Source organism: Furipterus horrens, unplaced genomic scaffold (genome assembly GCF_987537825.1).
Source record: "Furipterus horrens unplaced genomic scaffold, mFurHor1.1.pri manual_scaffold_2, whole genome shotgun sequence".
Classification (NCBI taxonomy): Eukaryota; Metazoa; Chordata; class Mammalia; order Chiroptera; family Furipteridae; genus Furipterus; species Furipterus horrens.
In genome coordinates, this window is record NW_028327172.1 from 14,407,825 (window position 1) to 14,432,496 (window position 24,672).

The window sequence follows — 24,672 nt, forward strand, 5'->3', positions numbered from 1 at the left end:
TACTGTAGTATGCATTTCCTAAAAAGTGAGGGCTTTTTCTTAACCACAGTACAATGATCAAATTCTGGAAATTAACATTGTCATGATGCTATTATCTAATCTACAGTTCTTACATAATTTCAAGCAATTGTCTCAAAAATGTCCTTTACAGCAAAAATAAATTTTTTTCCCTCCACTAGGATACAATCCAAGATCACGTGTTACATTTACTTTTCAGATTTCTTTCATCTGAAATGTTTGACAAGTATAGGCTGGTTATTTTGTAGAATATTCCTCAGTTTAGGTTTTTCTGATATTTCTTCTTGATTAGATTCAGGCTATGCATTTGTGGCAGAAATATCACATATATGATGTTTCTCCAGTTCATCATATCACAATGCACATAATGTAAAATTCTTATTAATGGTGACACTAATACAAGCTTTGAAAAAATACATTTATAAAAACTGAAATTTGTGCTTTAAAGAACATTTCTAAATAATCTATAGGTCAAGGAAATCATAATGTAAATTTTTAAATCTAAAAAACAAACTAAGCAAACAACAGAATCATAGATAGGGAGAGAGATATGGGGGGGTATCAGTTGGGAGGGGGAAAGGTGCAGGGATTAAGAAACATAATTGGTAGGTACAGAATAGACAGGGGGATGTTAAGAACAGTATAGGAAATGGGGAAGCCAAAGGACTTTGTGCATGACCCATGGACATGAATTAAGGGGAGTGCTGGAGGAAATGGGGGTACTGGGTGGAGGGAGGCAAAGGGGGAAAATTAGGAAAACTGTAATAGCACAATCAATAAAATATATTTGAAAAAAGAAAATAGGATAAACCCTCCAGAAAGCAGAACATAAAAGAGCAGAGAGGATCAATAAAGCCAAATGTTGGTTCTTTTAAGACAGACCTCTGACAAAATGGTAAGAAAAGAAAGCAACACACAAACAATACTAGAAAAAGAAATTAAGTACATATCTATCAGTGGTTTAAAAACTAAGAAAATTCCTTGAATTACTTGTATGCTAATAAATTTGGAAATGAGTAAATGCTTAGAAATTTTTTTTTTCAAAATTGACTCAAGAAAAAATAGAAACCTCGAGTATCTAATTACCATTAAAACCATCAATAGTTAAAAATCTTTCCATGAACAAATACTAGGACCAGATGGTTTTTATAAACTTTCAAGGAAAAGATTGTTCCAATCTTTTATAGATTCTTCCAGAGAACAATAAAATAGGCAACACTTCCCAGCTCATTCAATGAAATTATACTCTTGATATGAAAACCCAATTTTCTAAATATAGATGTAAACTTTCCAAGTGAAATACCAGCAAACAATATCAAATGATAAATAAGAATTCATCTCTTTAGGGCAGGACCACATTTGAGGAAATGGAAACCAATAATATCACCTTTAGCACTTAATTACTTATTCCCAGTGTATGTGGGACTGACACAGGACAAAAGAGAACAGCATATGTCATTATGTGTGCAGGATAATTCCTCCCATGTTCCTCCCATGCTAGTTCATGGAAAGGGCAATGAAAGAACAATAAATTAAAATCTGCTTTCTGTGTTGTGAGGTGAGCTGATTCTACATAAATAATCGACACTATCTTCTGCTCTATGTTTTTTTTGGTTCAAACCTTACCTAGCACACTTCAGACAATCAAGTCAATATAGAATTAAGTCTAAAAAATGATGTTTCACTATTTTGAAGCTATCGAGAACGTTAGTTGTTCTTCTAGTACAATTTTTCTTTCATGTGCCTGGAAACATAGATTTTCATTTCATCATCTTCAACACTGTCAGATACACAAGGATATTAGCTAAGTTGAAGCAGTCAAGGCCACAGCTCAGAAGTTGTGAGATTGCTAAGGGATTTCCCAGCCAGAATATAACCGTTTTCTAACTAGGATAAAAGAAAGTCTTTTGTAAGCCAATTCTGCCCCGTCTCCACTAAATTTCCACCAATAACCCCCACCACAACCATCAACCAACCAACGCGTGTGTGAAAGCAAATGAAATCTTGCCCAGGTTATTGTGGTTTCAGCAAAATGAGAGAGAAGAAGGCAATGTTTTTCATAAAGCTAAGTTTATTCCATTTAAACAACTATTCCTTAGTCTGAGATTATGTTCTTCCTACTTTTGTATGCCAAAATGTCTTTTACATAATGATTGTAATTTGGTTTTCTGTTTTTGTTTTATGTCCTTAGCTGACAAAATTAAAAGCTAGAAACACGTAAATACCCCAATTAAAATTCTTTTTCCCTAATTTACTGGTGCTTAAAACCCAGAGCCTCAGAACCACAGCCTAGGAAAGATCCACCTTTTAGGTTGCATGTTTCACAATATGGATTATTGCCTGGCAATTTCCCCAAACAGGTGTGTAGTGGAATAAAAGTAAACCTTAATTTACATTAAACCAGTGGAAAAAAGGCCTTAATTTCAAGCACCAAAGAAATATATTTTTAATCAATACCATGGTTATATCATCTTTCATTAAAGCAAATTATATCGATATCTATAGGCTACCAATTTAAAGTGTAATGCCACTTTTTGGATATCGTTGTTCTAGGAATAAATAGCCTCTTGTCACATAGGTAAAGCAGTATTATTGCAGTGCAGAAACCAAAGCAGCGGACATAAGCAGGCCACTTTCCCGAGTCAGGGTCTGAGCAGCACAATAGGGGGCCGCCGGGGTCAATGTATGTTTTGGCCCGGTTACCTCCACAAATCATACCATACAATCAATGTTCAGTAATTATGTACATTTAAACTGAGAACAAATATGTAGTAGACAAAAGTACATTTTCATGGGCTTCGTGTGTAAGAAAACCTGAAAATTTCATGAATTATTTTTATGTCATTAGCTTACTTTGAAAAAAAAAAAAAAAGTTCCATATAGACATACAAACTGGGACAGGCCTTTAGAAAAGCTTACAAAGAACTATGCAAATTGCTGTATGTCCTCCCATAAGTGAATCCATTATTCTCTAGTCCCTCAAATCATTAAAAACAAGAACAAGTAGCTGGCCATGACTTTTTAAAGTATGTTTCAGAGAAAATACAAGAATCACCTTCGGCGTTTGGGGCCAGGCGAAGCTGTCGGGCATCACGCCCAACTCTATCAGCCTGTGACTTGCTATCATCGTGCTCCTTCCTACTGAGTTGTTCTTGTTATATTAGTTCTGTATCCAACTGATATGAGCATTTACATTGCACTACAGAATAACTGCCGGTAGCAACCAGAACATATGTCAGGAACTCCTGCTTCTTCCCAATTATGACTACATCGAGCCTTATTAGTAACTATTAAATGACAAGTGAGGACGCTGGAGCTGGGGCGGTGGCCTGCAGCAGTGTGCACGGGCTGGAGCAACTGGCCAAGTTACTCGATGCAGTTATCGATCCTTAGTTGTTCTTGGCTTTCTTCAGATAGCGAGCCCTCGTGGACTTGTTGAAATTCATGATCAGTTTTAAATATAACCAAGAAGGCAGGATTGATATGATCGAGCCCTAGGAAAAAAAATAGGAAGATATGTAACTGCAGCCTACAATTTGAGCTACATTAAAACACTTGATCTTATGTTTTACTATAATGTTTTTATTTTATTTTTCTTGATTGGTAGATTTTAGAGTTCTTGGGCATTTAAAATAAAACACAGATGACGCGTGAGTAAGCCTAGACAATACATATGTTAATATATCACATACTATTTTGTGGCTCAGTGGGGGAGAAAAACCCACGAAGCCCAAGTGCTGATTTGGTACTTAAAAATCTACCTACCATCAGAGAGTGGACCGGGTACCCATTGGTTCGGGACTTCAACCCCACTGTTTTCATTGCTGACTTCACATACGTCTCTGATGAGGGTACTTGCAAAGTTGTCTTTCGGATTTTAGACATTTTCGTAGCCACGAAGAATGGCAGGACACTCTGGAAAGGCAACACGCCCCCGCCCCCAAGAAAAAACATGCCATTGATTAGGAAGGCCACAAACTCAGGATCCACTGTGATGCTTGACTGCTCTGAGTGGCAGAAACATTCTGATAAACTATAGTTTGTGTCTTTAGAGACAGAAAAGAGAAGCAGCTCTCTAAGGCTCGTTTGACAGAACACATGACGCCAAAAACAAACTATAATAAATCAATCTCTCAATAAAATAGAATTTGAGACTAGAGAGAGTTTTAAAAATAAGCAGAAGCATACCTTTTTGAACCTTTAAAAAGAAGGCATTACAGAAGTCTAGAGAGGAGAGATTCAGGATAAGATACTTTTTCTACTCTGACTGAACATTTGCAGGACCACGAAGGAAGAGATTTTTGATACGTTTATCCTCCTAAAGAGGTAACACTACATTTTCCTGTAATCTATAGTCGATTAACCTTGTTCTATCAGCTTTGCTCCCTCTACAATAAACATTTCACTCTCTTAGCCTTGACCTACCTCCACTTTTCTTCATTAGTTTGAGTTTTTAAAAAATCTATTAAGGTAACACTGATTAATAACATTATATAAATTTCAGGTGTACAACTAATTCTGAGTTTTATAAAGTCTGCTATTAATAAGACAGGACCGCCCCCCTTTTCTTCTTTTCCTTGTGGGGGAAACAATCTAACAATACAGAAGCAGCTTTAACAACTAAAAGATGCTCGACACAACGGGAGTGGGATGACAAATCTGAACACTGCCTTTTAGAGGAAATTAACTAGTGGTCAGTTTCTTTATTGCTTCTGCTTACAACATTTTGGATGTGCTTCAACGAAGAATATAAGGAAACACTATTATGACAAGTCCTGAGTCATGATACAAGCGGTTCCTTCTATAGTTTGAAATAACTTGGGATGGTTGTTCACCAAAGAGTGAATGCACTCTGCTTAGCTCATATGTGTGAAAGGAAGGGGTATCCATTACAGTGATACTTCTATTAAAGAAGATCTGTTCTAGCACTTAGTGGTCAAAATGAAAAACGTCATTGCTAGAAGTAGAAATAAAACTGAGATGTGTTGCACACTATAATTTCCTTCCTGCTGGGAGCTGGAAGAAGCGTTCCCATGTCTCTTTTAACGTTTGTTTCTTTGTTTTGTGTTTTCCCACCCCAAGAATGAGTGCGATTTATCTCTACGTCACAAGGATGATTTAATGTACAAAAATCAATCAACATAATGCACCACATTAACAGAATAAAAGAAAAAGAAACATTTTCCCTATGTCATTGGATGCAAAGAAAGAAAGAAAAGAAAGCCTTTGACAAAATTATACATCAACTTCTGGTTTTGGAGAACTTGTTCATTGCAGTTATTACTATCTACTTATCCCTCACTGAGCAAAAATATTTTATCAAAAAGGTCTTTACTTTTAAAACCGTGTTGCTGCAAGGATATAATAAATGAGATCACAAATCAAAAAGAGATCTCAGATACCACACAGTATGAAATGCAGAGTTCAACAAGGCTCTCGCAGCAAGGAGGAGTTTTTCACCGAGCTGAGGAGCAAACAAGGTGAAATAGAGTACATACATGTAGCACTCTGTCTCAAATAATGAAGAACATAAGAAAACCATGTCACATTGCTGTGCCCCAGGTTTCCTGGTTACAAAAAAAGTGAAGATTAAAAAAACTGTTCCCATACACAGACCACGAGCTGTAAAGTTGTGAACTTGTCTTGTCCTGACCAGTGTCGCTCAGCTGGTTAGGCATCATCCCGAAAACTGAAAGGCTGTAGGTTTGATTCCCAGTCAGGGCATATGCCTAGGTTGTGAGTTCGAGCCCCAGTTAGGGCACGTACAGGAGGCAACCAGCTGATGTTTCTCTCTCACATCAATGTTTCTCTCCCTCTCTTTCTTCCTCCCTTCCCCTCTCTTGAAGAGCAATAAGCATGTCCTCAGGTGAGGATTAAAAAAAGTTTTGAGGTTCTCAAGATGAAGATAGTCTCATAACTCCCAATTATTTAATTACATTATAATCCCTTCTCTTTATATATCTGTATGTGGCATAGTTTGGACTATTTTGATCTTCTAGAAGAATTAAGTCGCACTACCTGGCTGAACCACTTGATGGCGCCACAAGTTAACTCCTCATTCAGCTAAACCATCCACGTAGAGAACCTCGTGGTTCTGGAGGTGGAGACAAGAGACGCACACCCAGGAATTCCAAGTCACATTTTTCCAACTAAGAAATATTAATTCTATTCATTTATTTCCACACTAGTTTAAAATCAAGGCAGTTAAGCGGCCTAGTAGAAGATGGAAAGGATTCAGAGATGAAATAACTTTTGAGCTGAGTCTGCAATGACGCGGAGGAGTTTGCCAGGTAAACAAATAAGGGAGGAACATTTTGAGTACTGGGAACAGCAAGAGCAAAGGAAACCACAATGTTCTCAGGGAACGGTATGGTTCATGCCTCAGATATACGGGAAGCAGGAGCAAGAGGAAGGCTACGCAGTACAGAAAATTAAATCCAATCACTGGACAGTAAGGACTACGAGAATGTCAGCTCTAGGAAGACGTGGTCTTATTCGCCACTACACTGCCAAGGCTCAGAGCAGGACCTCGAATGTAGTAGAAGCACAAAGAGGAGCTTCTACACAAAGCAGCAACAGAACGCTTCGTTATGGACGGCAGGGAGGAGCAGCAGCAGGGCCCCTTTCCACCGCTGCAGCCCAGAAAATTAGTTGTACCAGGAAGCTGACAATGTAATATGAGAATTTAAACCAAAATTTTAGGCACTCCTGTGCTTAAGCAAGATCACCTATCTAAATGAAGGCTGACTTATACGTCTAGCTCCTTGTCCTGAATTTAAAAATGAGCATTTCAAATTATGTAAAAGTAAATACCTCATATGTCAAGATGTCATCTAGGTGCACCCTTTAACAGTTAAACGAAAACTCAACAAACAACAATGAATCCATCTTTCCTGCTTACTCAGGGAAATATTGCACGGACCAGGTCAAGAAGACACTTCTACGTTTATAGGAAGGATTTCGGGAAGAGCATATTTTAGATGTTGCTTAAGCTCAACAGTTTGCCGTTTTAAGTATGGCCAACTTGAAACAACCGGAACTGTGACAGCTACAGATGTAGAAAACGGTCCTGGTCTTCGTATTTACAACCCCAAACTGAAAATAATTAGCTAAGCCACAAAGCAAAGCTAATGTTTTGTCCTTGCTCAGCCTATTCTTTAGAAGTCCCTGGAGACAACTTGGTATCTTTTTCTCACCCACGGGATTAGCTTGCTGAGGGATCTGGTCTTCACAAAGCAATTCAGGGGACCTGGAGGCAGAACAGAAGCTACTATCGCTAATGCCGTGGGGCAGCGGCCAGGAGACAGATCCCAGTGCTGCATGGTGGGTATTCAAGAATAAAATTTAGAAACTTCACATGGTAGACAGAGCATCTTTCATGAAGTCATCTGTGTACTAAATATGCTTTCTTGCATTTAAAAATGACCAGAACGATTCACAGCCATGCTTTGGGAAACATGGATCTGGAGGACACCAGGCTCAGCTGTTTGCACAATATGGGATTCAAGACGTGGTGTTTATCTGCCTTTTACGAGCATTAAATTCACACATTCTTAGGGCAGCGCCTGCAGCTTTTATGAGGCAGTCGAGGAAAGCTCTTCGTCCGTAAATCTGTGTGTTCACTTTCCATTTCAGGATCTGTTCAATTAAAGAGTGGGAAGGAGTACTATACTCTTCAAAGACAGCAGTGTCATCAAAGACAAAGGCTGTGGGTACATTCTAGATTAAAGGAAACTGAAGAGGCAGGAAAACTATACAACACCTGGTCCTAGACTGACTTCTTTACTGGAGGATAAATGATGATATAAAAAATATTACGGGGCTCTGGCTGGCGTGGCTTCATGGATTGAGCACTGGCCTGCGAACCAAAGGGTCGCTGTTCGATTCCTAGTCAGGGCACATGCCTGGGTTGCAGGCCGGGTCCCAGTTGGGGGCACATGAGAGGAAACCACACATGGATGTTTCTCTCCCTCTCTCTAAAAAGAAACAAATAAATAAAATCTTCAAAAAATAAAAGTAAAAATAAATAAATGCAACCGATTTCTAAAAAAAAATTAAGGGGACTACAAATTGGAATATAAATGAAAATTAGATAAAACTATTATGTCAATATTTACTCTAAAGTTGGTAACTGCATGTGGTTATGCATGAGAATCTCCTTATTCCTTAGAAATATACACTGAAGTATTTAGAGGTAAAAAACCATGATGTATGCAACTCACCAATGGTAAAATAAATGGAGTAAAATGTCAACAGTGACTGAATCTGAGTAAAGGGTATCTGAGTATCCTTTGTACTATCCTTATTCTTGCAATTTTTCTGTAGATTTGAAATTATTTCCAAATAAAAAGGTTTTAAAAGACAAGAAGGCTTATAAAGTTGTACAGAATGAGTTCAAGACGCCAAGCTTCAGGGTGCCATCCTAGTGCTAAGCTAGTCCTTCCACACACTCGTCAGTACAGGGCACACAGCAGGAGCCCCGTGCTGGGGCCCTCAGTCAGCCAGTCAGACGACTTCTGATTTTGTCCTTTCAAAGAGTGAAGCATAATTACAGCTGTGCTTTAATCACAGGGTAATAATGAGAACAGGTAGTTCTCACCGACCGAGCACACTCTTGGTAAGGGTTACAAGGCGCTTCTTCATTCTCTATTCAAAAGTCAGGCCCCACATTCACCTCTAAGGCCTTTATATCACTTGTTGTCACTACCACGTATGTGCATTTCCAGAAAATGTTTATAGAATGGCATATCTGAATTCATGAAGAAAATTTCAAATACTCTTACAAAATTAGAAGAAAAAAGTTGAGGGGAAGATAGGGAGAGAAAACCAAAGGAAAAATATTAATAAGGAGTGAAATGTAAAACTACCTAGAATTTGAAAACATACTCTCTTCCTCTCCCCAAAGAGCAATCGGATGTCCATGGAGATAGATCTGAAAAGGTAGCTTTCCTTCCAAAGAATAGAAGAAACTGAAATTTGGCAACATAGCATTAGCCTGGAAGCTCTCTAGATATAGAGGTTGAAAATTCAAGACCAGGGGCACATGGGAGCAACAGAAGAAGCTCAAAGGGCCTTCAAAACGAATGTCTGTGTACTGCAAAGCATGGCCATGCATAATCAGAGTCCTCTGAGACAACAGGCAAAAGGCAGGTCTCTACTGAGCCCCGAATTAGCAACACAGAGACAAGATAAAAAGCCCAGTTCTCATGACTACATTGAAGTAGGGCAGGGGGAGGGGCCAGAGAGTATCAGGCAGGGGTGCTCAATAACAATAGGAAGGCAGAAGGAAAGAAAGAACCACCTCTGCCAGGGGGTGAGATAAGACCCCCAGGGCACGGGAAGTGTGGCCTGAGCCTGGAGAGATGGAGCGGGTCACAGACTGAGGTGAGAACGGGCAGGAAGGACATGGGGAGGGGAGCTGGGGAAAGGGCATGCCCACCGAGGTGCCAGCCACCGGCACCGCGAGGGCAGGGTGTGTAATGGATGCCACAGGGCCCACTCTGGCTGAACACAGGCTGCGATGATGGAGTGGCAAGAGAGGCTGTGGCCTGTGGAGTTGCAATTCAGTCCTAAACATGTTGGGCAGCCCCTGGAGAAGCAGCATTATCTGAGTTGTATTTTAACAAGATCACCCAGGAAACAGCACGTGGGATGCAGTAGACAGGGAAATGAGCTGGTAAAGACACCTAGTCCAAAAAATGTGCGGACATAAAATCCCACCAAAGAAAACCAAACATTTTACACTCTGAACCTCATGTATTTAGACCAGACATTTTTGTCCCTCTGGTCAGAAATGACAAGAGACTTAAGCATTCTGATATGTTCATGTAGAAATGACAACTGTACTTTCCCTCACCAACATTTACATTTTTATATTTTCACCAAATTCATTCTAGGTTTAAACCTTGAATGAATTCATATGAAGGAAGACAATGATCAATGAAATTACATAATTCAAAACTCATTACTAGGGGAAAATAAAAATAATCAAAGTACGACATTGTGGAAAACACATGTCAAAGTGTTTTTGTAGTAGCTTCTAGTCACATCAGATTAATAGGCAGCAAATCAGGAGAAAAGATCTTTGAGGGAAACAAGGTGTGGGAAAGAGAGAGAAGAAGATAGTTTTTGTATATTCACAGGATTTTAGAAATCACTCATCTGTGCCCACAAAGCCTAATATTGCCTTTTGTCATTGAAACACTTGTAGCTTCTGGTCATACTGCCAATGGACCTTCAGCATTCCTGCCTAGTCTCGGTAGGTGTTTAAAAATTATTAAATTAATAGCCTGATTACAATAATTTCATCAGGATGAGAAAATACCTTTCATGAATGCTTTACTGTTTCCAGGTTAGCAAAATGTAAGTCATGATACACAGCAGGTTCAAGATACTCACACTAGAATGACCGGTGTAAAGGCAGGGAGGGCAAGGTAGTATGATGGTTTAGTATAAAATTTCTAAGTCTTGAAAACCCTGTTCTCCCCAATGTACCCTCTATTTACGGGATGCCGCAAGTCAGACTACCAAAAGGCTCTGCTATCTTAGGGTCCCTTGAGCAAGACTTCTGGTGGGCGTTAGAGAAAACAGGCTCTACGCAGACCCTGGAAGATGAGAAAACATTTACCCTGCTCTTCCTCTTAACTACCAGCCCTCTCATTGTGACTGACTCAGCACCAGCACCTACTCATAAAACGAAAAGGTTTACAGGCTACATTTTGATAACACTGAGGCCCCTCCTGAACGTCTAAAGGAATCAGGGAAGAAGTGGAACTAAGCAGTCGAGCACCTTCTCATTCCACAACTGCCTGAGCACAGGGGATCCAGTAGGTGCCCACTGCTGTCCTAAAGGCCCGGAGCAAGCAGCGCAGTGGTTAAGAACAAAGGCTTTGGTGCCGAACAGACTCGCATTTGAGTCCTGGTTCAACATGGGTAAGTGGCTTACCCTCTCTGAGCCCCAATTTCCATAAATTTAAAGATGATGATGATCACACCATCTCAGGTTACTATGAGAGGCAATGAAATAAATGGATTCATGTGACGTGCTTAGCACTGTGCCTGAAAAGGATCCCCTCAAATATTAGCTGCTACTTTGATGGTTGCGCATTTGGGGCTTCAGTAAAACCCTAGGCCCACAGTAAAGAAAGCCATAATGAACACTGGGTGTGTGAAGAGGAGGGGGCAGGTCACGGGCAGGCGCAGAAAAAGCATAGGGAAGTCAGCTTCTCCCAAGACTTCGCTAAAAATGTGCCTGAGCGTGTAAATGCTGTGAGCCGTCATTTCTCAGCAGTAGCTGATCTGAGCTAGATTGCCCTTAAAACTCCTAAATTTGTTTCCTCTTATATTTTGTATTATATTTTCACAGCATCATATCTGTTACCTACGTAATAAAATCAAAGCTCTCTGTAAAAATTAAGTCAAAAATGGACCAAAGGCCTAAATGTAAAAGCTAAAACTACAAAACTCTTGAAAGAAAACACAGGTGTAAAGCCTCACGACACTAGCTGTGGCCAGATTTCTTGGATATGACACCAAAAGCACAGGCAGCAAAAGAAGAACATAAATCAACTGGACCACATCAAAATTAAAAAATGTTGTGAATCAAAGGACACTATCCATAGAGTTGAAAGGGCGACCTGCAGGGTAGGTGGAAATAGTTGCAAATTATCTATCTAACGGAGGGTTAATATCCAGACTATATAAAGAACTCCTACAATTTGACAGTAAATAGCAAACACCCCAATTTGAAAATGGGCAAAGGACCTGAACAGACATTTCTCCAAAGAACATATACAGATGGACAATACGCACTTGAAATGGGGTTCAACGTCACTCATCACTAGGGAAATGCAAACCAAATCCACAATGAGTCACTACTTCATACGCGTTAGGACGGCTATTATTTAAAAACAAAACAAAACAGGAGATAAGTATTGGTGAGGATGCGGAGAAACTAGAACCCCGGTGCATCGCTGGTGGGAATGTAAAATAGGGCAGCTGCTATTGAAAACAGTAAGGCAATTCCCTCTTTTCCCCCCAAAAGTAGAACTGCCATATGATCCAGTAATTCCACTTCTGGGTACACATAGGACAGAACTGAAGGCAGGGTTTCAAAAGTAGAGGCGTACACTGTGTTCACAGCAGCCAATGTCCGTCCACAGATGAGTGGATAAACACAATGTGGCATATCCATACACGGGAACAGGATTCAGCCTTAAAAAGGACATTTTGACACATGCTACGACATGGATGAACCTTGAAGACATTACACTGAGTGAAAAAAGCCAGTCCCAGAAGGACAACACTGTATGATTCCCCTCATGTGAAGGACCTTTCACGGTCAAATTCAGAGACAGAAAGTAGGATGGTGGCCGTCAGGGGCTGGGGGAGGAGGACGTGGGGCGTTACTGAGTACAGCCTATGGGGTTCAGAGTTTCAGTTTGGGGAGATGAAAAAAATCCTAGGGATCCATGGTCGCGCGACGGCTGCACAACAATGCAAATGTACTTGACGCCACTGAACTGAATAGTTAAAAATATTTAAATGGGGCTTTCTGTTATGTACTTCTTCTATGTTTTACCACAGATTTTTAAACTATTAACGTTCACTGCCATATCTGTGTCATCCTGGTGTTGCCATCCTCGCTTCAGTAAAAGCCAGTTTTGTTTTAGTCTCTGTCCTCTCCTGTGGTTATTACATAGTGGCTTTGGGACAGTCACAGCCCACTTATCTATGTATCTAGCAGCTAACAGATATGAAGAGTCTCATTCTCTCAAAATAAAACTCTAAGAACTTATAATAATTATGCTTCAACTGTTTATACTACATTCAGCACTACCTAGGTATCCTGACTTAAAAAGACTAAGAAATAATTTTTTAAAAATCTAGACTTAAAGCGCATAAAGAAAAAGGAAACCATGTCTTTCATGGTGTGCTAACGTCACAGTCACTTACTCAGGAATGCGATTTTCTTTTGTTACCAAGACGGCAACAGTTGCTGTGGAAACCACACAAAAACAGGGATACTTCACTGAAACAAACTCTACTCACCTGCACAAAGATGCCATTGCTCTTATATTCCTCATGGATGCACCGAGAGAAGAAATCTACAAAAGCCTGGGGGGGGGGGGGAGCGGAGTGAGAAGAAAACACACACACATCAATCTGTTTGATTTGTAGTCATGGAAACAAAAAACAACAAACTAACCATTTAACACTATAGCTTCTAATCATTCTTTTTATTTCAAATGCAGAAGAGACCCTCAAAAACCACCTCAAGCCATCGTGTCATTTTTATCTGCCACTAAATTAGGTATTCTCTTACCAAGTATAATATCCGGATCAAATTTTGATTTAACTGGAAAAGGCTCATCTTTTCTTCTTTTCAGAAAATTACTCGCCAAGAAGAAATGTTTGATTATAAACTAAGGGTGCATTTCTCCTCCCTATTTGCCATTCAAACAGAAACACAATAAAAATTCTGTTCAACTCTGTTCTGTGGGGATTTTGTTGTCAATAAAGAGAAGAAAAGAGCAAGCATCCTCTTAGCCCTACGGGAGCCAAGAAGTGTAGAGATGAACCTGACAGCCCATCTTCTTCTGATAGCACAACTTTAAATCTATTTGTGAAATATAATGTACCATTTTCAAATGTGGACTTAACCTCCAGCTTGAAATGAATAGTATCAATAATGCCTCTCCTAGGGTCCCAATAACTAGTCTTGTGTCGGTGGAGCAGAACAGGTAAGTAGTTGGTATTCACCAATCACTTCAAGAAACCCAGTGTTCATTGTAAACATGCCCCCTGTATGTTTCAGAGCTAGAGGAAGCAAGTAAATTGCAGGGGTGGGGGCGGTGCCAAGCTTTTCCAAAAGACAGTAGTCACTGTTTACGTTTTTCCAGTGGACAAAGAGCCAAGTGAAAAAGACGGCAGGCATTTTGCTCTTTTCCCTCCCTGACCCACTGCTAGTACTTATTATGTATTATATTTTGCTCATGTCCCTCTAAACGCTTATTTAATTTCAGCATCTCAGCAGCCATTTCCATTTCAGAGCCGAATCCTATGCCTCAACAATGTATATGCAGATGATGCTATTGACCTGCAGGCAGTAGGAAATGCATTCTAAATTATTTTTCTAGTAGTAATGTGAGAGGTGAGTGGTTATATATAAAATTGCATCTTACAGAGAGGTCTGAAAATTCTTGTCTCACTCTAGAAGTGACAGTAACTACCTGTGAATTCTGAATAATGTGGCAAAATACACTCTCACCTGGTCTACCTTGTGCCTACTATGTGTATTTAAGTGCTGACTGGCTGCAATTCTTCTTCTCGGCTCTGTATACTTGAACTGACGCTGCATGAAGGCGACTTATTAATGAATTAAATCCCCAATCTCAGATTCATTAACATGATGTTCCGATCAACTGAGCCAGCTTTCTCTATAAAGTTCAAACATCAATTTTAACACCAGTAAACTAGTGAGAAGAAAAAAGAAACAACCATCTGTGGATCTGAGATCTTGATGTCCCATTTATCAAGTTTATACCAGTCAGTTCTTGTTGGCTCTGGCTCCCATGAAACTAGTGTAGGGTATTTTCCTGTTTTTCTCATCCCATTTGAAAACTGCTAAGAATAAAACTTGAAGAAAGTGCTATGCTTGTTTCTGAGATTCAAAATTATCCCTCATTCTTATTCTGACATGATTTACTAAATCACTGTTCACCTTGGTTGCAGAATAGACGGTCAGCAGAGGAACCGGCAACATGCCACTAGCGGAGGAGATGTTCAGAATCGCCCCTTTAGATCTAAAAAGGAAAATGCACCAGGATGAACAGAATGAAATCACACACTCAATTGTTTGTAAATTACAGACAAGAGATATAGATTTGAAACAGAATGACCAGCTGTTCTCCTAACACACGTCTCTCCTTGCCTTTCATCAGCATGTGATGTGCTTGGTGGGTGAATGAGGCATAACTCAATTAACTAAAAATAGCTCCTGTTTGCAGTTAGCTCATTTCTGTCTTAGTAATCCAGGGCGTGGCGGAGAGATCTACAGTCTCCTTGAGTCGATCTCTGCCCTCTGAGGTCTTCTCTGCTCACAGTACCAAGAAGTCTCACTTTTAGAGACACTTAGACTTCTCTCAAGCTTTTACTGTGGCATATCATCACGCACTACCTTGCTGTAGTATTTAATCATTTTATGTGCATACGCATTTTCCTCCTGCAACAAAACCATAAGCTTTTGGACAAGATAGCCCCTGTCCTCACTCTTCCTCAAAACCGTGAGCACAGTCCTGAGCATGTAACCAGCACTTAGTAAAACCTTCTGGAAAGGAGTGATGGTCAGATCCTGCCCTACAACCTTCCCTGGGTTGTAGATATTCAGGTGCTAAATGGAGAGCTGACTCTAACCTGCGATGCTATAGCTCATCAAACCATATTCTTTGGCCAAAAGGCAAAGCTCCGAAGTTTCTACTGTAACTTTTAGAGACTGTTGAAAGCTAAAAGTCAGAAGGTTATCAGGGGTTAGGACTTCTACCAACAAATGAAAATTAGTTTGAGAGAAGCAATGCTGTAGATATACAAGTTGTTAGAAAGCTTATATGGGCTAGGTAAAATGTGGAATTAGGAATTGTAGAATTAACAACCAACTCTTCCCCCTCAAATCCATTCTTCTCAGAGGGGTTGGTCCCCTTCCTCAGCTATAGCAACCTAACCTCCCAACCCCATCTCCTGTCCTCCAGATCAGGTCCCTTTTCTTAACCCAGTTTCTCTTTATTCTTCACCTGAACTTACTTCCCCCAAAGCCTACATTTTCAATATTAAAAAAGGGGACTATATAAACCCTTTTAATGCAAAATAATAAGAGAAACATGATTAAATGGCATCTAAGTTATTCCAGGCATAAATCTGGAAAGAAATAATCCCCAAAGGTCACCCAGCCCATCTGCCAGCCTGTAGGCGAGATGCCACCTCAACCGTCAAACAGGAAGTCTGGATCCTCAGCCTCCTGTGTCACTGGAAACAAATTGTTTTTTGTTTTTTAACTGAAGCCCTTATTGGTTGTTGTTGTTGTTTTAATTTGTTTGCTTATTTATTTATTTTTAGAGAGAGGGGAAGGAGAAGGAGAGGGAGAGAAACATCACTGTGTAGTTGCCTCTCACTTGCGCCCCCAACTGGGGACCTGACGTGCAACCTAGTCATGTGCCCTGACTGGGAATCAAACCAGCGACACTTGGTTTGCAGGCTGACGCTCAGTCCACTGAGCCACACCAGCCAGGGTTTGAAGCCCTTATTTGTAATACACACTTTCCTAAACAATGAAATCCATTACCATTTTGGTCATGGAAATCAAATTTTCAAATTAAAAAATGTTATATTAGGGTTTTGAAGAAAGAATGTAGTCAATGCATTAGTTATGTAATTTTTGTATTTTTCAAAATTCAATATTATTTTGTATTAGTTTCAAGTGTACAGCATTGTGGTTAGAGAATCATATGCTTCACAAAGGGTTCCCCCTGATATTTCCAGTCCCCAGCTGGCACCATACATAGTTATTACAATATTATTGACTATATTTAGTAATTTCCTTTTATTTATGTTTGTGAGAAATTCCTTTGATCAACATGAACTAAAACCACTTCTATTACTGGAGATGTTTAATATTACAAAATCAGATTGTGGTAATGGCTAGAACCCACCAAACTCTACACTTTATAAACGACTGGATTTTGTGGTATATAAAATGTATCTCAACAAATCTGTAAAAAACAGAGAAAAAATATATTCATGATCTACTGGAATGCGCCACCTTTAACCCCAGAGTAGATCCCAATAGAGTGAAAGATACAAGAGCAACTAATTCTCACCAAAACAGATTCTTAAATCTTCATTCACCAAAACAATGATTTCAACACAGAAAAAGTCACTTAAAAGATGACAGAAGCTTCTCTCTCAGTTTCAAATATAACAGACCAACAGTCTAATATGTCATAATTATGCAGCTATGCTTCTTGAATTGTTTACGTATCAAATCCACTGAGATTTTGGTGTCTCAAACATTCTACCCTAATTAAAATTCCTAGGAGGTAGAGTTAGTTTGAATTAGTGGAAAGTCAGAATTTGAGGGTACTGTATTCAAAACAAAATATCTGCGCTCTGAAATAGCTTAAAACAAGCCTGAGACCAACGAAGTACAAAGCGAGAATGCACTAGAGCTAAGCAAATAAAAGGAAGGCATTAAAGCCGTGCTAAAATGGCAGCAGAGAAAACACCCCTTGTACAAAAGCTCTGTGCTGCCAAGAAGCACACGTATTTGTTTGTCTAGCAAAAGCCTTCCTCCCACGCCCACATGCAAGACAGCACAGAATTCTCTCTCTCTCTCTCCAAGGACCATCATATCCACCTTAGTTTTGTCTGAATCATGAATAACACACTGGTATAGCTGCTTTAATCCTTGTACTGTATACAGGATCTATTCTTTACGCAGAGATGGGGAGGAACATTGGGGAGTGCGGGGCACAAAGGACTCGTCTTTAAAATCAGCTACTTTGTTCAGCTCTAATCCTCTATCTCAGCAGAATTAGTGACGTCAAACCAGTTTCCATGGCACAGCCAGACTCATGACAACTCTGTTATATCAAGCAGAAGGACAAAATGGGCTGTGCTTAATTGCACAAAGAAACAAACATAAAACCAAACCCTGGTTAATCTCTCATTTTCCGGGGACTTGGGGAACAATTCTAAGATTGGAAGGTACATTAGGAATATTTGCTGAAGTTCCCTAATGAAGATTCACATTGCTCCAGCACACTTCCAGTTTGTTATGACAAATAATCCAAATAAACAAGTCAAGTGATATTTTCTGTGATACAACATTCTTAATTCATCATGCTTCTTACTTGCTAAGAGCCACACGAGGGTGTCTCAGCGGTGCAAATTGCTGAGAATCTACTGGAACTAAAATACTGCAAAAACAAAGCAGAACACCATTGCTGATAAGGAAGCACCTTTTCACAGGGACTTGTTCCCTTCAATTCCTACCCCTTCTCACTAGTGAAATGCTCAATGCACACAACTATAAAGCTCAACATTATGCATTTATAGCTTCCTATGGTCAGAATTCCCTCAGACCTGTGAAATTCCCAATCATAATACTCTCCTTCATTGTCACCTGGATAAAAAAGAAAGAAAAGCCAAGCCTTTATTCTTCTACGCATGCCCCACCATTCCATCAGACTGTGGTAGTGGCCTTGTGCATTGCTCTAGAAGAATTCTTGTCATAGAGGAAGTGATAGGTCTCCTTTGAAGGAAGTCACTGACTTCTGCCTTCCTCATCACTGCCTGTCACTGCAGGTGAGGACACAGAGGTGAGGAGATATAAATGCTACTGTGAAGAAATGGAACACAGGTCGATCCTAATGCAGGCAGCTAACTGCAAATAGAGTTTAATGCCAGTCAAGGGAGGTGGTGTAAATAAGACTGTCGCAGTTCTTCATATTTTCGTTTCTTATTAGGGAGTGCAAAAGTGTGCTCTTGGAGGGTCATTACTTTTATTTGTAAGCTTAAACATAATACTGAAATTGGTACAGACAGTTCTCCAATAGATTCTCAAGAAGACTGAGAAACATATAAAAACAGTTCTGTCAGAAAAGAACCTTGGAATGCACGGAGCAGGTAGATAATTAGAACTAGCAATCTAAGTACATTATACAAATATTGCTTTGTTGGAGAAAGTTTGCAAACATTTACCACATGAAAGAGAATTGCCTGCCCTAAAACACCATAACATGTCATAATTCCACCTTAAGCAATACAGTATGAAAGAGCTATTTTTAGCTTTTCCATGGTTGTTATGGCAACCTCCTCCTGGCTCCAGCTGTACACAATGTTTATAATTCTAGGGAAGTGGAAAGAGCAAGTTTCCTCTAAAATGTAATTATGCACTTTCTACCTCTATGGTAATAATACCTTAGTTTGATTGCAGATACTTGGTTAGTGATGGTCAGTTGGCCCCCGGCTGTAGCTTAGAGGGTTTGGAAAATCTCATACATCAGAGTCAGAATCAGTGAAAGGGGAAAAAACCAACAACAAAGGATCTTTATATAGGATTCCACTTTTAGTAAATGGAGATATGAATCTTGTGGAAACCAAGTGTAGGAAATATGCCATTTGGGGACAGTGTAAAGGGCAGGCTACAATATAATCACTTATAATCTGTGGGATTTACCAGCTGTTCTGTTAAACTGGACTTTTTCTTTCCTCTTGGGCAGACAACTAACATTTCTGGCCTCCCGTGCACTTAGCTGTAGCCTCTGACTGACAGTGAATGTGGGCAGAAGTGACGTACATCACTTCCAGGCTTGGCCCGTGAATACTCCCATAAAATCACCCTTATTCTCTCACCTCCTCTGCTAGCTGGATCCGGAGGACTCAGCAGAGAACTGTAAGGCCCAAGAGAAGAAGAGCAAAGGCCCTAGATGCAAGGAGCCTGAGACCCTGAATAACTGGGTAGAGCAGAGCCCTGACCACCGATTCACTGGCTGAGAGGCAAGGGGAGAATCAACTATTACAGCCACTGAGATCTGGCAGCAGTCTGTTAGAGCAGTTAGCCTACCTTGGCTAATACAACTAGGAACTCCTTTAATTCAAAGTGAAGATAGCTGTTCCTCCTCCTAACCAAAAGAACTGATTCATAAAATCCACTTACATTTCTTATTAGTTCTTAACAAGTGCCACAATCACCCCCATGGTGGCAGTTTCAGTCCAGCCTATGATGACTTTCTGCCTGATCATTTCTCAACCGCAGTTTAAAATCAATGTGAGTTCTTAAAGGCAAGGATCTAATGCATCTTCTGTATACTCCATGGTGAAATTTACTCAGTGGATGCCTGTTGAATGGACGGATCCTTTTCTGTGCATTCTTTGTTTTTATGTAATGCTCCAGCTACAACTGTGGTCATGACTATGAGGTGCACAGAGATAGGAGTGAAGTTCCTAGTACCGAGAGCATTTGCTGGTTATGTAGCTTCATAGCACTCATTTAATTCACAGTACTGAAATTCTATGACTTTATATACAATACCCTATGACCCACAAAAGATGCCAAACTGTTATCTCTTTTGATTTAGCTTTTTTTTTTTTACGAACACGCTAAAAAATTCCTTTTATAATACCTCTGTGATTTATATTTCTTTTTTAATGTATGGACTTCCTATTCTGAATTAATACCATATCACTTGTAGTTGTCAATGTAGGAGTAAGACAGTGGTCCAAAATTTATTCCTCCTGAGTTCTATTCTGTCTTCCCTACTTCTCAGCAATTTTCTAGGGTTCTGGTCTGGTTTGAACACTGTCACTTCCATATCTGACCATCAGGGGACACACTCCCAGGGCCAACCAACAATAAGCAGATTGAAGATTTGAAAGAGAAATTTTTACTACAATCAAGCTATTAAAATATACAAAACTACACATAAAATGAAATTATAAGCAAAGAGCCTTGCTAAGAAGCAGTTTCTCAACCAGTGTCTGTAGATGCCAAACAAAACGGATTCTTAACCTCAGTGTCCTCATCTGCACGATAACGGGAGGCGATCAACGTTAGATGAGTTATCACGTGTCATGTTCTTGGTACAACACCGGGCACATAATATGTACTTGATAAACATTAGCTGTAATGCCTTCCTGAGGCTGGCCAGAGAGGTTTCATCACAGAAGTAGGGTCCTGGGCTTTCCCTTTTCAAAGCTGTGATTCCTTTGGGCATCTTCTAAACTCAAAGCTTTTTTGCAACGCTATTTTAGGGATGACTGTGAAGCCCTAAAGCTAGCTCAGGATACAAGCCTAGCTCTCTCCAACAAGTTTTCTTCAAAGGTCTAGCCACTATTCAGGCTTTTCCAAGGGAAGTACAGAGTTTAATCACAATTTTATACGTCAAATGTGAGGACTCAACAACACACTTCTCAATAAAAATGAAGACACACAGCATCTCCTACTGGAATCCAACACAAAGTAGGACAAGGCTAGTGGACATAGTGGACATAGTCTTTCCTTCCGGGGGCGGTTTACATCTTACAGTCACTTTCTAGCCCCAAGTCCTCATCCATCCATGCTCCCAGTAAGAACTGGAAAACCAGAGGATGGGGCCTTATGTCATGAAACTCCACTGATTTGGGCTCTGAGAACATACAGCTTTAAGAAGGTATTCGCAGGGATATCCCAGGAACTCTATCCACCTCCTCAGAATAGCAGGCAATCGAGTTAGTGATGGTGACTCAGGCAGACTTTTTATCCAGATCTAAAGGAACCACCGCCACTCTGGAGAGGGAAATAAAAAGGGAATCGAGTGGAAAAAGCCTCCGCTACCAGATGACTCACACTTCACCCTGTGACTCACCCAGCACATTACTCTGTCCCTGAGACATGGAGGAGAGGTTCATTAGTCACTTTAGTGAATTTTTCAGAGAAAGGATTCTCCCCATAAATAATCATGAGCTCTGTCTCCCCAGTGTTTGTGTGTGAGCTCGTGACTCACCTTTCTATCATGCCGGGCAGCACCAAACGTGTCATCTGCAAGAGAAAAAACAAAGCAGTCGTGATCGCCGAGGATGCAAGGGATAAAAAGTGAAGAAAACCCACCCACACAAGCAAGATGGGAATCACAAAACCACTCACCACCCCCACAGTCAGCAGTTTATTTTATATAGTCTATATAATTTGTCTGTGCCAAGAAAAGGAAGCAGATGAAATGAGTAGAGAGAACACTGGGAATACTTTCAGTCAACTTGGCTAAAATTATTCTTGCCAGATATGTAATACTGGCTCAGCGATCTTCAAAAAATTAAGGATTTACGGTGAAGTCTAAGTGTCTCAGTGTGCATTCGCAGGAAAGGACATGGGTTATCACAAGAAATACTGTGCCTACAAGATTACTTAAGCTTTCTAATCTCAAGAGCTCAAATGATCCTTTCCTATCACAAAAGCCTTTAGAAGAAAGCAATGAAGAGGCATGTTGGCAAATATGAAGGATATCTTCGCATTCGCTTCTCTTGCTGCTCTAGCCAGTTGTGAGTGGAACTCATCCTTACAGGAGGTTAAGGTTAATCTGTGATCTCAAGTAACCAATCATGAAAAACCAATACTTGCATTATTAAAGGACTTCATAATTGCTGGCTACCTACATGCAAGATGAGGGCAAAGACTGTTTGTAAACTCTGTCTTAAGACATGGTTAACTAAGAAAAGTTACGATATCCACTAGCTTAGTCAAGGCCACATCATAAAGTACTAAGGTTAAAGCATGAATTCTTGGCTCCTAGACATCATCAGTTCTCTGAGAAACAAATGCAGTTTTGTCACAGAAAAGTCTGCATGCATGCTGACTATAAGAATTTTAAGCTTTCTTTCTTCTATAGGTTTTAATTAAAATAGCATTCTGAGAAGAAAATTAATTTTGCCTAGAAATGTTGTCCCCTACCAATAGGCTGTATTTTATTTTACTTTTTAATTGAGGTAACATTAGTTCATAACATTATGTTATGTTTCAGGTGCAAAACATTTATAATTTGCTGTCTGTATGCACTAATGCGTGCTCTGCACCAAAAATCTAGCTTCTATCTGTCACATATATTTGAGCCCCTTAACCCAGTTCGCCCCCCCCCCCACTCCCTCTTCTCCTTTGGTAACCACCAGTTGTTATCTGTTTCTCTGAGTTTCTTTTCATTTTGTTTGCTTGTTCCCTTTTTGTTTTATACTCTACATATGGGTGAAATCAGAGTTTGTGTCCTTTTCTGTCTGACTTATTTCAACTTAGCATAATGACCTCAAAATTCATCCATGTTGTGGCAAATGGCAATATTTCACCTTTTAGAATCCCTGTTCTAAAAAAGACAGTCAATAACAAGGGTTGACAAGGATGTGGAGAAAAGGGAACCCTCCACTGTTGGTGAGATTGTAAACTGGTGCAGCCACTATGGAAAACAGTATGAAGCCTCCTCAAAAAATTAAGAACAGAGTTACCATATGAGCAAGCAAGTCCTCTTCTGGGAATTTACCATAAGAATATGAAAACACTAATTCAAAAAGGTACATGCACCCCTACGTTCACTGCAGCATCATTACAATAGTCAAGATACAGAAACAACCTAAGTATCCACCAACAGATGAATGGATAAAGAAGATGTGTTATGTACATACACAATAGAAATATTTTAAAGAAATGCAACTAGATTTTACCCAGGTAAAGTCTGCTGTGCAGTGCTCCGAACCCAGTGATCAACCTTGAAACTGCTGCATACAGTTTTTAAACTGACACCATGTCATAAAAGAGAGATGGCACACTATCAACTTCCAAACAGTGAAAGAAGTATCTTCAAAGCCCAGGGGAATTATTTCAATGAAAGTATCTGGAATTGACTGAATCTTCTGCCCAGACAAAAAAGAAGAGGCCATAAAAAGGAGTTTAGTGTAAAGCATTCTGTATCTCGCTCCTTCTTACATGCAAATCTACATGTTTTGCATTAATCTCATCTTCAGAGAATAATGGGGCAGAGATGGTCAACTGTCTTCCCACATTCATTCTTTCCATAATACATAACAACTGAATTTTCAGTTGGACATATGGCCTCTTTCCCCCCACTCACTGCCCCCCATAAAACCATATTTTCTACTTCCTCTCTCAGATCATGTGCTCCAGTGACTGCATTCTATCTAACAGATGTGAACGTAAGTAATGTATATAACTTCTTGGTCATGCCCTTAAAGAAGAAAAAAATGTACGTCCTCTTCTCCACCTGTCCCTCCTCTTCATGGCTAGAATGTAGATGTGATGGAAGGAGCTACCACAGCCAAGAAGAAAGCCACATGCTAAGCCAAAATCATGAGATAAAAAGAGGCAGGATTCCCAATGACTGTGAAGCAACTATGCCAAACCTTAATCACTTACACAGCTTTTAATCTGAGAGAGAAATACATTTCTATTTTAAGCTATTCCTAGATCTCTGTAACAGCAGTCAAACCAATATTCTAACATTATTTACCATTTATGTTACTAAAGACCAGACAATATTACTATTTTAATACTTAATCCCCAAAACGAACTCAATCAGAAATCATGCTGACAGCCCAAATGGCCTCACTATTTTATAGTTTTTAAAACACAATTTCGTCTCTTGTCTTTCCTGGGTTTGCTTGACCCAATTCGGAATGTGCCCACTGGGCCTCAAAGTAAAGTAAATGCAACCAAGTCAAAGAAAAAGCTGATGTCAAAGTTTATCCTTTCAGCACAGTCACCTCTTTTCTTTTCAGATTAAATAATAACTCTTTAAATTAAGTAATCACTCTTCAAGGTTTCCTAAGATTTGTCCTTTTATAGGAGCATAGGAATTGCTTAATATATAGCTAGTGAAGCTTTAAGGCCAGTGTGGTATGTAGTCAGGCCAAAGTTCTAACCCAGGCCCTTCCACTTCCTAGCAGTATGGCCTTGATTTAGTTCCGTAACCTCCTCTGCAGCGTCCTTATGCATTAAATGAAGGAGGTATCTATGTTACAGGTTATCATAGTCTCTGTCACAAATAAGGTAACGTATATAACGGACCTAGCACACAGCAGATCACAGAGCAAGTCCCTGAAAGGGAATCAGTCCCCATTACTGCC

At 39.8% G+C, this 24,672-nt stretch overlaps 1 protein-coding gene across 1 annotated transcript in view; it reads right to left on the reverse strand.

The window, feature by feature from the left end:
• Positions 1-2,871: 2,871 nt before the first annotated feature.
• The window catches only part of HSD17B12 (hydroxysteroid 17-beta dehydrogenase 12), a 147,641-nt gene continuing 125,840 nt past the window's right edge, over positions 2,872-24,672 (reverse strand). Inside the window, exons 7-11 of the mRNA XM_090262448.1 lie at positions 21,555-21,589; positions 14,741-14,822; positions 13,069-13,134; positions 3,784-3,933; positions 2,872-3,512 (exon numbers count right to left, since the gene is read on the reverse strand). Of these exons, the coding sequence (XP_090118574.1) occupies positions 3,408-3,512; positions 3,784-3,933; positions 13,069-13,134; positions 14,741-14,822; positions 21,555-21,589 (438 nt within the window). The 3' untranslated portion in view covers positions 2,872-3,407. The remainder of the gene's footprint in view (positions 3,513-3,783; positions 3,934-13,068; positions 13,135-14,740; positions 14,823-21,554; positions 21,590-24,672) is intronic.